Source organism: Hyperolius riggenbachi, chromosome 4 (genome assembly GCF_040937935.1).
Source record: "Hyperolius riggenbachi isolate aHypRig1 chromosome 4, aHypRig1.pri, whole genome shotgun sequence".
Taxonomy (NCBI): Eukaryota; Metazoa; Chordata; class Amphibia; order Anura; family Hyperoliidae; genus Hyperolius; species Hyperolius riggenbachi.
The window spans coordinates 214,014,254-214,028,738 of record NC_090649.1 but is presented as its reverse complement, the minus strand read 5'-3'; the positions used below and the strand labels follow the sequence as shown (position 1 = coordinate 214,028,738).

Genomic DNA, 14,485 nt, shown 5'->3' with positions numbered 1-14,485 from the left:
CTGACCGTCTGGTAGTGTCCTCAGATTTGATGACTCATGGCTGCCTCTGTCTGTAGGCATGCAATTTGATAGCCTGCATGCGTCCAGAATTGTGGGTATCTCGCTGACCATCTACTGAGACTGAGTGGGGCGGACAAGCGAGTGTTAGAGTTAGCAGTTTGGAAGGTCGGAGTATGTCAACAAAGGGTGCCTGGAAATTTTAGCGCCCAGTTAGCCCGATAGTAGAATATTGGTAAATTTACCAATATTTTACTATTAAACTGTAAAAATTATAGTAATATACTGATATTTTATTATAGCGAAACCTAATCCTATTCTCACACTGAACCCTCGCACTACTGAAGGCTAACCTTAACCAACCCACGCCTAACCTAACCCATCCCTGCTGCCACATAACTCCCCCCCAACAGCAAACTTTAACCCTTCCTACCCCATGCCTAACCTTAAGTATCCCCACCAACACAAAACTCTCCACGCATAACCTTAATCCTTCCTCCCCCATGCCTCACCTGAACCGTCCCCACCAGCAGAAAAAAAAAACAAGCAAGTAAAAACAAAATGGGTGTGCATTGGGGGTGTGGCCTGTTATGGGCGGGGCTTAGGGCGCCAGAACCCCTGTGCCTACAGGCTCCTGAGTTGTAAATCCGGCCCTGAGCTGCATGCTTGTTTCTGGTGTTATTCAGACATTATTGCAGCCAAATAGACCAGCAGTGCTGCCATGCAACTGGTATTGTTTAAAAGGAAATACATATGGCAGCCTCCATATACAACTCGCTTCAGTTGTCCTTTAAACTCTAATAAACTCTGTTTATGTAGACAGCAGTGAATTAATGGTAAAACTCCTGAAATATTTCACATTGGGCATGATCCAATTCACTTTTTCTCCTAATTTTTCTCCCAAGAGATAACTTTCATCTTCTGTTTAAAATAAATTTTCATCACTCTGCAATCGAAAAAAAGTACCAAGAAGTAGGTTAAAAATACTATCAAAATTATTCTGTGTATTTTCTTGCTTGCTGGTGACTTACAGGAAATTTAACTGATAAGATGTGAAATATCACCTAATAGAAACAGTGAATTGTTTCAGGCCCAATATGCTAGGAAAACCATTGTTAGATATTTATTTTACTACAAGCACAAGATTTTATGATTTTTAGACTTCTATGTAACTTTGAAGTTAGCAGTTCACATTATAATGTTCCTTAGACTACTAAAATATTTGTTTTTAAAATGCAGCAACTCAGCAGTGGATCTTCTTTTTCATGGGTGCATTTTCACTCAGTAATTCTAGAAAATACTTGAATGTTGAATGTTTAAACATTTGTCACTTTGCTTAGGGATAGCACTATGAAGAGCTAGCTGGGTGACTGCAGGTCAGAGCACAGGAATCCAATTTCAGTTGACAGCAGAACAATCTTTGAAGTGATAAAGGGCCCAAAGAGAAAATCTCATTGAGAAACTTTATGTATTTTCTAAAAGTTACCTGTGGACAGGAACACTCATCGTAAATTATTTTGTGGCATTCCTTGCACTGACAGGTAGCTGATGCTTATAACCTATGACAGCGTTTCGCTCTGACATCTGAAGCCTTAAACACCATGTGACCTGTCACAGATTACTTCCTTATTTTCTATTTCTGGCCTCTGCACAGACAGAGGGCCTAATTCTGTTCCAAAACTTCAACGGTGTTAAGTGCTGGCATATCTTAAAATCATGTTTTTCCATTCATATGATCCAATGAACACTGCATTGCCAAGCAAGTATTAGCTCATTTAGCAGTGCAATACAGAACTTGTTTGCCCATTTTTCTAAGTATCCTGATTTCTTTCTCTGTAATTCAGTTAATGGTTTAGTGCAGTGGGGAGTGGCGGTACAGAGATGGTACACATTGTTATGGGAGGGAATAGTGGTGTAAGTGGTGCTGCAGTGTCATGGGTGGCTGGCAGAGGTGCATCAAGGAGTAGTGGCATTAGTGAGTTACGTAGAAGTGCAGCAATACTGCTACACGGAGCAGAGGATGACCCTGAAACCAAAAGTTTAGAAGGAAAGAAGGCAGAAGATTGGAAGAAAAAACTTACATGAACAGAAGGCTAAAAGATAAAGGAAGTATATAGAAAAAAATGTCAGAAGAAATAAAAAGTATGCAGAAGTTGATGTCATAATATAGATATAAGCGCTGCTTCTTGAGGTCTTTTTTATCTTGTAGCCATTTGTTCTAAATAGGTAACAGGATCATTGATTTTCTTTACCTATTTACCTGGGAGGAACAAGACATCAGGGGGTCCTATTATTTATGGGGTATCTCAGATTCCTCCATAGACTGCCCCAGAGCCTATGGTCACATGTATGGAGTAATTAACCCACCTCTCAACCATCAAGGAGAGGATAAGCCCCTTGTCCTTGGAGGCCTTACAAGACCAGGGAAAATTTCTGCCCCTTCTTGCAGAGTCCTCCCCAGAGTTTCTATTTTTTATTTTAATTAAAATAATTTTGCTAATGTAGAAATATTAAAGGAAAAAAACACTGATACAAGAAGTGATGCATGGTGCTGCTGATGACAGCTCTATACCAAACATCTCGTTCAGAAATCACCGAAACATCATGCTCAAAATTTGCCCAAATCTAATTTAAAATTCCACTGTAATGCTGAAGGGGAATTCTTTAGATATTCATCCTTTAAAAAAAGGAATATGCGACTTCAGGAAAGTTCTATTTAGCAGTACAAGCACAATTATTCATCTCATAAGTTTATCTTCACATAAAGTTTAAAACCGTTCCATAAATGTCAACAACTTCACCGAATGTAATGACCTCCATAGAAGACTGAAAAGGCAGTAATATGTTTGCCACACATACAAAAGTATTAGCTTCAGCAATACAGCAAAGCATTGTTCTATTATTTCCACAAACTCACTTATCCATTGCTGGAAGCTATATTTGGAATACAAAGCGACAGTGAGAAGAGGACACGGACTGGAAGTGCTCCATAAATATACAGGTGATAAGTGAGCTTGTGGAAAGGATATAACAATATTTTGCCACATTGCTAGAGACTATAATTTAGCTGCCATGGCAAAGTGATTACTGCCTATTTAGTCTTCTGTGGAGGTGATCTATAATCTGTGAGGTTGTTGACATTTATAGAATGGGGTTTAGATTGACAGAATTCAGTATGACTCTTCTATGGGCTTTTTCTTGATATAGCCTGACGTAAAGGAAAAGAGCAATAATGATTTCTGAAACACCTAACAAATGTGGAATTGCTGTCAGCAGGTTTTATGGCTCATTTAAATGAAAATTATAGCCTTTATCGTATTCATTATTTATATGAAATAATTATTTTAGTTGCATAGTAGAAAAATGTATGTTTGTGACTGCTTTTACGTAGCTAAGGTTCACATCCAGGCTTAAGCCAGTACATAAAACATCCTAATGATCCTGGTCACCTGTGGAGCATGTCCCAAGTGGATGCAGTCCGGAATCGCTTTGAGTCTGCCAGGAGAAAAGCATGATATAAATGTTCTGTGTCTTGTCTTGAAAAAAAGACATGTATCCAGGGCCGGATTTCTAAAAAGGGCGCATAGGCCTGGACCTTGGGTGGCTGTTAAAAGAGGCCACTGGGTATGTTAGAGCCTAGGTTCTCTACGTTTGGTACGCGTACCCCAGGGGGTACTTCTGATGGTTCCAGGGGGTACTCATTACAATACATACACAAGCTGTTGCCCAAGGGAGTTCTGCATGAAAGTGAACGGCTGTTATATATGGTTGCTACACATGGAAAAGAGGCGGTACATGGAATGGGAGCAACAATAGCCATAAAATTAGCCTAAGGGTGAAAAAAAAGTGTAAATCCAGCCTTGTAAACATCCATCAAGTTCAACCAGAATGTCTTGTACAACATTAAAGGCCCATACACATGGCATATGGTTGTCTGTAGTTGTGAGGGAACGACAAACAGACAAGAGACAACAGCATATTCATAGCAGCGACAATTCGAGTTTGTGACTGTTGTACACATGTGACAACAGAAAGAGTGAAGACATGATGGAAGCTGTCTGCCACAGACTACGTATAGTAGTAGTACTATGGTAGCGACTCTCCTTTCTGTAGTAGACTTTTGTACACACGACAGGACACCAACAGACTAAGCGACGGTTTGTGAGACAAAAGTCACGAGATTCACCAGTTGAATCGCTCAAACATGGCTGTGTCTGCAGACAGTCTGCTGACAGTCTTTGTCGCTTGCCGTGTCCATACAAACGAACTGTCGCACGAACCGTCACTCAACACGTGTCTGTACAGACATTTGTATGCCGTGTGTATGGACCTTAAGCTGCACCCTCACATATCTCAGTTGATCCAGAGGAAGGTAAAAAAAACATTTTTCTCATGATTTTGTAGTGCAGGTTTACTTGGTGGTTTTGTATAAACGTTGTATCATATACCCTAAATTTTACTTACATGCAGCCTATCCTATGTATAAAAATAAGTACATATTTATGCTTGGTCCTAAATAATTTCCTGTCACTGTTTCAGAGCCACAATGCTTACATTGTTTATTAAAAAAACACCTTTAAGGCACCAACATGATGCCTACTGATCAAATTTAATGTTAATGGACATGTGTGCCTTTGTACACTGTGCTTATATTAGTCAAGAAATGTGAACTTGTGGTCACTGGTAAGCAAGTAAAGGGTCAGTGTGTGCTTGTTCCCCTCCACCCAGACCAAAGCCCTTAAGAAATGTTTGACACGGGGAGGGGGGTTTGAACAACCCCCCCAAAAAAGGTGGTGGAAATATGGTGGGTAAAATGGGTGAGATAATTAGCCCCTTCTAGGTGAATAATTAAAGCAGTGTCACAGACCCTGTATATGTTTAAATCAGGTTTTAAAAGTTAAAAAAGACACACTATTTAAAAAAAATCCACCAATGAAACATAAAGAACTACAAGCTTTAAAATTGCTTTTTGCTAAGTGTGCTTTTGATGCTCGTCTATTTTGCAGTTTCTTTAACTGTGATCCTCTTGACTCGATTTCGGAGATTGTGCTTATCAATTATTCACTCATCACACTCTTGCCATAAACAATGTGAGCAGTGCAAGTCTGTATTAATTTGGCACCAGGGATCCTGACCTGAGTGGCGCTACTGTACATGGTAAATTATCATTTATGGGGATTCCCTGCACCAAGCAACCATATTTAACACTGCAGTGAGCTTTTATTTTCATATACAGATTTTATATATTAAATTCATGCTTATAAATCAGAATTGACTGTTGTTAGCAAGTGATTCCCTGTAGCCATCATCTGGTTTATATCAGTCCATGATGATCACTGCTGAAAGGCCAGCAAATGGGCAATGTGGCATCACGTGGTCATTTATACGCATTCTATTAGGCACTTCAGATTTGCATATATAGTGACTGGGATTTGCTCTGTATCATGGTGGATAACTGCTCATATCATACACTGTGGGAATAAATTATGCAAAAAGTAGAAGGAAGACTGTGTAACATCTCTGTGCAACTCAGTTCTGATTAAAAATGTACTTTTTTTGCCTAAAATGATGTAGCTGTCTAGTATGTTAACCTAGTTTCACAGTTAACATCTAAAAAGCATTTAAATTCCAGTATTGAAAATGATTAACATAAAGATAGAATATACTTAGAAAACTTACCGGCTACAAACAGGAAACCACTGTGCTGATTGACTCCACCCCTGGTGACCATTCTGACAGTGTACAGGCCTTCATCATCCTTATTCAAATGGGTCAATGTCAGAGAAGCATGCCCCTCGCCAAAATGCAGCTGGTGCCACTTGGATTCTTTCACCAAGACATCTAAAATGGAAATCCAAGTGTAAACAAGTGGAATGAAATTCTCATCACTCTCATTGATGCTTAAGATGGATTGTATCACGGCACACAGAGAGCAAACAGATGTAAGAAACTAACATTTTGTATTGTGAAATATTTCTTAATTTCCTCAGCAATGCAGAGGTTCCTATTGTCTTCTTATTGCAAGTATATTTAATAATGCTAAGCAGATTACTATACTGACAAGGACATATTCTGTTAACTTTGTACGCTAACACTGTTTTTCAACTGCTTGTACTAAATAATACAATAGACCTTTCTAGATTCTCCTGACTAGAAACTGAAATGTACAATGTATTGTTATATATAGCTTCTGAAAGAAATGTCAACTGTAAATATCTGCTCTTTCTTTCTGTGTGAAATGTCAGGAAAAGCTGTATGACAAAAAGCTGCATACAACCTTTTGCAACCAAACAAATGGATTTTGAACCATACATCCGTACTGTCTCTAAATAGTGGTTGCAAATAAAGATATGTTTGTTGCAGATCAATCTTGCATACTTCTTAATAATGCAGATCCATGCAGGGTCAATTACAGGTTTGTGTGTGTGACTGGAACTTTAAGTAATAGTGTCGATTAGATCACTCTTCTCCTTGTTACTGCAGTGGATCTAACTAATCTGAGTTCGGAAGAAATTTGCTTGAAATCAGAAAATCGAAATCCAACTAAGGTTATTTAATAAGTAACTTCAATAAAATGAAAGGCTTTAATGAATTCCTAGCGTGGTATTATGGTCAGTTTTAGTATTCTCAAGAGAAAGGCTTGCCATAGACCAAGAACAATCATATGGTTTATTGATTTACATCATGTAACTTACATGTTTGTGACAGGCTCTACTCTGCCTATCATAAGCAAGATCCATTCTGTGGTAAGGATATGTAGGTCATAGGATGCAATAATTTACATATATTGACTGCTTTGCAATGATGGTGCTATCAGTGCTGGTGGTTTGGGTGCTGGTAGTGTGATGGCTGGAAAGTGTAATGGTTAAGGGCTCTGCCTCTGACACAGGAGACCAGTGTTTTAATCTCGGCTCTGCCTGTTTAGTAAGCCAGCACCTATTCAGTAGGAGACCTTAGGCAAGTCTCCCTAACACTGCTATTGCCTATAGAGCGTGTCCTAGTGGCTGGCTGCAGCTCTGACGCTTTGAGTCTTCCAGGAGAAAAGCGCGATATAAGTGTTTGTATTTTGATAGTCAGCTTCACACAGTTAGTGGCATTTGCACTGGTAGATTAGGCATTAAAGCTGATAAGAAGCCAATTGGTAGCCATTTGCGTTATGGTGTATAGATAAAAGCAACATTTAAAAGGTAGTGTTCAGCATCATTATTTGAAGGGTGAGTAAATCCCTTTCACCACTTGTGCTTTGCTGGTCATGTTTTCTGCAACACACATCGTGTGCAAAACATAAAGGCCATCAGAAGTGTAAAGACTGCCCCTTCTGATGTTTTTACTCATGAGTTGTGATTCTGCATAGTATTGCATGGTTGCATCTTGCATGCAACTTTGCACAAATGCAGTTAAATATAAATCAGAGAGCAACACAAGTGATGTGCATTGCTGTGATCCCCTGCATTGCATGCAGTGCACATGCGGATATGGGGCCTTAGGGTTAAGCATTATTTTAACCAACTTAGCGGTATGGATGAGCTCAGCTCGTCCATTACCGCTGCGGTGGATTGCTCAGCCCCTGGTGGGTCTTTTTTGACAATTTTCTTTAAACACGCAGCTAGCACTTTGCTAGCTGCATGTTTTACTCGATCGCTGCCACTCGCCACCGCTACGTGCCGCGAAAGAGGCCCCCCCAGACCCATTGCGCAGCCTGGCCAATCACCGTCAGGCTGCTCTAAGAGGTGGATCGGGACTCCCCCGACGTCATTACGACGATGACATCATTTCGATCATCGTCATGGTGACGAGGGAATCCCTAACAGGAAATCCCATTCAGAGCGGGATTTCCTTTTGGGTATGATCGCCGGCGGCGATCGGAGGGGTGGGAGTAATGCCGCAGGGAGGGGGGAATCATGTAGCTAGCGCTAGGCTAGCTACATGATTCAAAAAAACTTGAAAAAAACCCACTTGCGGCTGAGCACCGCAAAACAATCAAACGCCAGGGTGGTTAAGGAATGAGTTTAGCATTAGGCAGCAGGAAGGGACATCGGTTAGGCCTAGGTATCATTTTAGGGGAGGTTTAAGTGCTGGTTCTCAGTAGTGTTAAAGCTGATAATAAGTCAGTAGGTAAGTATTTGTTATGTTAAGCTGATGTATGCCTTAGAAACATTTAGGGTATAGTGGAATATAGAGACATGTAAAGTTTATTGGGTAGAGTTCAGAATTATTATAGAAGGGTCAGCTAAGGTTAGGTATCAATATAAGGAATGAGGTCAGTGTTGGGCATCAGAGAGTTATGTAGTTAGGGTTAGGCATTAGGAGGGAGATAGAAGGTATTTCATTTACTGTTGGGCATGTCAACGGGAGAGGTTACAGTAAGGAGGCATTAAAGAGAATCTGTATTGTTAAAATCGCACAAAAGTAAACATACCAGTGCGTTAGGGGACATCTCCTATTATCCTCTGACACAATTTTGCCGCTCCTCGCCGCATTAAAAGTGGTTAAAAACAGTTTTAAAAAGTTTGTTTATAAACAAACAAAATGGCCACCAAAACAGGAAGTAGGTTGATGTACAGTATGTCCACACATAGAAAGTAGTGTCCCTGGGTGGAGGGTTGTTACCCTATTTTCCTGTCTACAGAGAGCGACTTTTTATTCCTGAGTGGGGTCAGGATTGTTCTCCCCACCTGCCTATACAGTGGTTGCCTATTGGTAACCCTGGTTTGTAAGTATACATTTAACTTCTCATTTATTTTGTTGTCCCCAAGACGAATTACACTATCTTGGTGTCCCTCTGCTTTATCCACACATAGAAAATACATCCATACACAAGCAGGCTGTATACAGCCTTCCTTTTGAATCTCAAGAGATCATTTGTGTGTTTCTTTCCCCCTGTTCTCATGCACTGAAGTTTCAGGCTGCTCGTTTCTTCCTGCAAACAGCTTTGCCCTTGTCTGTAATTCTTCAGTATGTGAAAGCCCAGCCAGCTCAGAGGACGATTTATCCAGCTTGTAAAAGATAAGAGAGAAGAGAGAAGCTGCTCTAATCCTAAATAACACACAGGCAGTGTGCATAGAGGGGCCTGGAAGGGGGAGTTCATAGCAGAATCACAACACTGAAGAACTTGGCAGCCTTCCAGACACAGGCCGACAAGTCTGACAGGGGAAAGATACATTGATTTATTACAGAGACAGTGATAGTATAAAGTGCTGCAGTAAGCCAGAACACATTAGAATAGCTTTTTAAACTTGTAGGATGATTAAAAAACAGGATGCAATTTTTGTTACGGAGTCTCTTTAAAGGAAAACTTAAGTCAAATATAAAAAATGACATTTACTCACTTGGGGCATCCCTCAGCCCCCCGAAGCTGGATGGTGCCCTCGCAGCCCCGCTCCGATTGTCCTGTCCCCGCCGGCGGCTACTTCCGGGTTCGGCGACAGCCGCCGACAGGCTGGGAACGCGGCTGATTTTCTGCGTTCCCAGCCGCTATATCACCCTCTATGCTGCTATAGAGTATAACATATACGCTATAGCAGCATAGAGGGTAATTTAGCGGCTGGGAACGCGGAAAATCAGCTGCGTTCCCAGCCTGTTGGCGGCTGTCGCCGAACCCGGAAGTAGCCGCCGGCGGGGACAGGACAATCGGAGCAGGGCTGCGAGGGCACCATCCAGCTTCGGGGGGCTGAGGGATGCCCCGGGTGATTAAAAATCATTTTTTATATTTGACTTAAGTTTTCCTTTAACCTCCTTGGCGGTAATCCCGAGCTGAGCTCGGGGTATGCCGCCGGAGGTCGCCGCTCAGGCCCTGCTGGGCCGATTTCAATTTTGTAAAAAGCAGCACACGCAGCCGGCACTTTGCCAGCCGCGTGTGCTGCCCGATCGCCGCCGCTCCGCGGCGATCCGCCGCGTGCAGCGGCGAAAGAGGGTCCCCCCAGCCGCCCGAGCCCAGCGCAGCCGGAACAAACAGTTCCGGCCGGCGCTAGGGGCTGGATCGGGCGGCTCTGACGTCAGGACGTCGACTGACGTCCATGACGTCACTCCGCTCGTCGCCATGGCGACGAGGAAAGCGAAACAAGATAGGCCGCTCATTGCGGCCTATCTTGTTACTTTCAATTGCCGGAGGCGATCGAAAGTACGCTTCCGGAGCGCCCTCTAGTGGGCTTTCATGCAGCCAACTTTCAGTTGGCTGCATGAAATACTTTTTTTTTAATTTAAAAAAAACCCTCCCGCAGCCTCCCTGGCGATTTTAATAGAACGCCAGGGAGGTTAAGGGGCATATCAGCAACATGATGAGTACTTGAAAACAACACCTTTTCACCAGTTAGCCAGCAGATCCTGCTTAGTTGAATTTGCGTAGGTAACATCTAACTTTGGCCCCCATATCACCATTGCTTAATCCCACCCCTACCTTTGGGTGCTTCAAGAGAAAAATGTGATATATATGCTCTGTGTCTTGTCTTGTCTTGATATCCCACCTTAAAGGTATACTTAAAGGGGAACTTCAGCCTAAACAAACATACTGTCATTAAGTTACATTAGTTATGTTAATTAGAATAGATAGGTAATATAATTTTTTACCCACCCTGTTTTAAAAGAACAGGCAAATGTTTGTGATTCATGGGGGCTGCCATCTTTGTCATGGGGGCAGCCATCTTTTTGGTTGAAAGGAGGTGACAAGGAGCAGGAGACACAGTTCCAACTATCCTGTGTCCTGATAACCCTCCCAGCTGCACACGCTAGGCTTCAAATGTCAAATTCAAAATGTAAAAAAAAAAATTGCACCAAAACAGCAGAATGAGAGCAACAACTCAGCAATCCCATCATGCTTTGCACAGCATCAGGGAAAAAAAGCCCGGGCAGTTTTTTTCTGTACAGCTAAAAATGAGGCTTGTATAAGAGAAACAACGTTCTGATGCTGTGAAACTGTTAAAGAAACACCAGGCCTTTTCAGTGCTGCTGAGTTGATTTTTAGTCCGGAGGTTCACTTTAAGTCTAAAAAAAATGATATTTACTCACCCGGGGCATCCCTCAGCCCCCTGAAGCTGGATGGTGCCCTCGCAGCCCCGCTCTGATCGTCCTGTCCCCGCCGGCAGCTACTTCCGGGTTCGGCGACAGCCGCCGACAGGCTGGGAACGCGAGTGATTTTCCGCGTTCCAAGCCGCTATATCACCCTCTATGCTGCTATAGCGTATATGTTATACGCTATAGCAGCATAGAGGGTGGTATAGCGGCTGGGAACACGGAAAATGACTCGCGTTCCCAGCCTGTTGGCGGCTGTCGACAAACCCGGAAGTAGCTGCCGGCGGGGACAGGACGATCGGAGCGGGGCTGCGAGGGCACCATCCAGCTTCAGGGGGCTGAGTGATGCCCTGGGTGAGTAAATATCATTTTTTTTTTAGACTTTAGTATTCCTTTAAGTTTATACATTAGAGGTGTAAAAAAATAAATAAAGTGAAACTGCATACTTTTCATACAGAGAATGAAAATACCCAAACAAGTTGAATAAAACACGGTGGATATTAAATGTATGCTGTTTGAATTAAAACTACTCACCATCTCTGTACCACTCTGCTACTGGCCGCAGCCTGGTGAGGTCCGGAGTTAAAATAACTGAACATCTCAAAGTCAATGTGTCACCTTCCACTCCAAATGTCACTCCAAAGGTCTCCAGAAACTGCACTTCAATGTTCGTGAAAGAAACTGCAGCTGTCAGAGGCACTGAAAAGAAAAGTTGTATTTGTACAAATACCAGTATTAAAAAAAACAAATCTATTTAGGTGGCCATATGCAGTTAAACACTGTGAATGCAAGTGGGAAAGCAAGTGGGAAAACACGTTCCTTTCTCTCCATAGAAGAAGAATGTGGTCTACAAAACACACAGATTAGTACTGAACTTCAAACATATCATTAGCCGATAGCACTCTGCTTGCTACCCAACTTTTGTTAAAACCTTTTATTGAGGTGTATGTGATTATGTTGGCTAGAAATTGCCTGCTAATATACATGTTGGAAGTATAACATGTACAGAGGCTTCAGGCTGCCCCACCCATGTACCTATAAAAAAAGCCACAAGTTAAAATGGGCGCCCCGTATTGCTGTTAGTAGAATATTGGTAATGTTGCTGATATTCTAATATCACTTATGATTGATAGTAGAATATGGATAGTGTTACTGATATTCCACTATCATCTATATCAACCTATATTTCACACTAACCTTCCCTGCATCTATCCTTCCACCTATCTATGCCTATTACTAGCCTACCACCTACCTACACCTAACACCACTGCTATTCTCGGGGCTAAGGAGTGGATCAAATAGCCGCTATGATTCTCCACCGCTGTACTGGCTACTAGTTTATCCACTACAGAGTTAGGGAATCAAATAGCCACTATAATTCTTGCTGCTGTCGCTACAAAGTTTCACTGTAATATAGCGTAACTTGACCAAATTACCAGCTCTAGCTAGTAATTCAAAATTTTAACATGGGTACCTATGGTGCGGCCAAGATTTTTCCATCACAACCAAATGACATGCTTAGTCCCCGCCCTCTTTCTGCCTCTCTACAGCCTCTATAGCTCTGCAACGGAAGAGGCTGGTGTTTTTTTTTTACTTATAAACAGGGCCGGATTTACCATAAGGCACTGTAGGCACGTGCCTACAAGGCGCCTGATGATGGAAAGGCGGCTTACTCCCCTCCCTGAGCGCTCCCTTCCCTATGTAAAGTCCTGATGAGAGTGTAAATGAGAGGTTCCTCAGCCTGCTCTCAGCATTTTACTGATGAGGTCTCCCTGCAGTTAGGGGCACCTCTAGCTACTTAATATTTAGGGTACTTCTGGATACCTAACACTAAGGGGCACCTGTAGCGACCTATGATGGGCAAGGGAGAAAAGGGGAGAAGTGACAGCTGGGCCAGCCAGCACATTTGTGGTGCGGTTCGGCGGGGGATTGTAGGTTAATGGAAGGCGAAGTCTAAAGTGCCAGGACATCTGTGCCTGTAGGCTCCTGTAAGGTAAATCTGGGCCTGCTTATAAATCTTTATTAAAGGGAACCAGAGACGCCGGAATCGTGAAAAGAAAAAAATATTTTATACATACCTGGGGCTTCTTCCAGCTCCATGAGCCTGCATCGCTTCCACGCCGCCATCCTCCGCTTCCTGGATCGCCGGTACCGGGTCCCGTCACTTCCGGTGGACGAGGCCAAATGTCCGCATGAGCAGGGGCTCCAAGCATACCCTTACGCGTGCGGCTGCGCAGTATGCAGCTGCACGCGTACTGGTATGCCGGGAGCCCCTGTGATGCGGACAATTGTCCGCGTGCTGCCGCCGACTGGCCGAAACTATGGGAACCGGTACCGTCCGGATACAGGAAGCAGAGGAGGGCGGCGTGGGAGCGTTCCGTGCGTATGGGGCTGGAGGAAGCCCCAGGTATGTATAAAATCTTCTTTCTGGGGCCTCTGGTTCCCTTTAAGCAATGTGTAATCAGATCTCTTAACATATATATTGTCTGGTAATCAGGAGAGGATATTCCAGGGATACAGGTATGATGTCAAAGTGAATACACTCATAGTAATATTATTGACTACTTTACATTCAAAATCAAGCCATAGATTTAAAAGGAAAAAGTACAACGTGAATGTAGGTCTGCTACCTGCTAGGTCTGCTTTAAGGTATAAGGAATAAAGTATACTCACAATGTGGATGAAAGCCAGGGTGAAGAGGTTCCTCATCTCCTCTGTATCCTGTGAAAGGAGTCGATTTAGTACAATTAAATCACAGTCCAGGCACAAGTTATTTATTAGCAAATCCATTAAACAACTAATCAACCAATCTGCTGTACAGAATATATATAGCTGTGTTTAATTCCAATGCTCCATCCTTATGAGAACATCACTGCAGCCAAGTGGCAGAATAACTTAGCAGGACACTGGCATGCCATCCCCGTAAAGGACATCAATGTCCATGCTAAAAGAGAAAGAGACATCAACTTGCCTATCCATCTTACAGTGGGGGCACTGGGACAGGATGTGGACACAGTGGGGGCACTGGGACAGGATGTGGACTGGGGTAGTGAGGCCAGATGGTACTAAATGAGGACAAATAGTTAAGATTTATGGGTAAAATTAAAATCAGGACGCATAGTAGGTATAGAGGCACACTGGAAGTATTTTGGTATATCATATTCACATGGAATTCAAGATAAGGCCTTCCTCAGTCCTTTTAAACAATACCAGTTGCCAGGCAGTCCTGATGATCTTTCTGGTCAATAGTGTCTGAATTATACACCTGAAACAACCATTCAGCTAATCTTGTCAGATTTTTGCAGAAACTCCTGATCTGCATATGCTTGTTCAGGGGCTATGGCCAAAAGTATTAGAGGCAGAGGCTCAGCAGGACAGCCAGGCAATGTACATGGTTTATGAGGACATAAATATATAAGCCTCCGTATGTCTATCACATTGAGTTCCCTTTAACTTAAAATACTGTTTATTGTAACTAAGC

General features: G+C 42.6%; 1 protein-coding gene across 2 annotated transcripts in view; it reads right to left on the bottom strand.

Moving 5' to 3' along the window:
* Positions 1-14,485, bottom strand: part of MYOM2 (myomesin 2) — a 222,968-nt gene that overhangs the window by 157,103 nt on the left and 51,380 nt on the right. For both annotated transcript variants that reach the window (XM_068281345.1, XM_068281347.1), the window contains 3 exons: positions 13,678-13,725; positions 11,539-11,703; positions 5,677-5,838 (listed from right to left, as the gene is read on the bottom strand). In XM_068281345.1, coding sequence (XP_068137446.1) covers positions 5,677-5,838; positions 11,539-11,703; positions 13,678-13,725 — 375 coding nt within the window. The remainder of the gene's footprint in view (positions 1-5,676; positions 5,839-11,538; positions 11,704-13,677; positions 13,726-14,485) is intronic.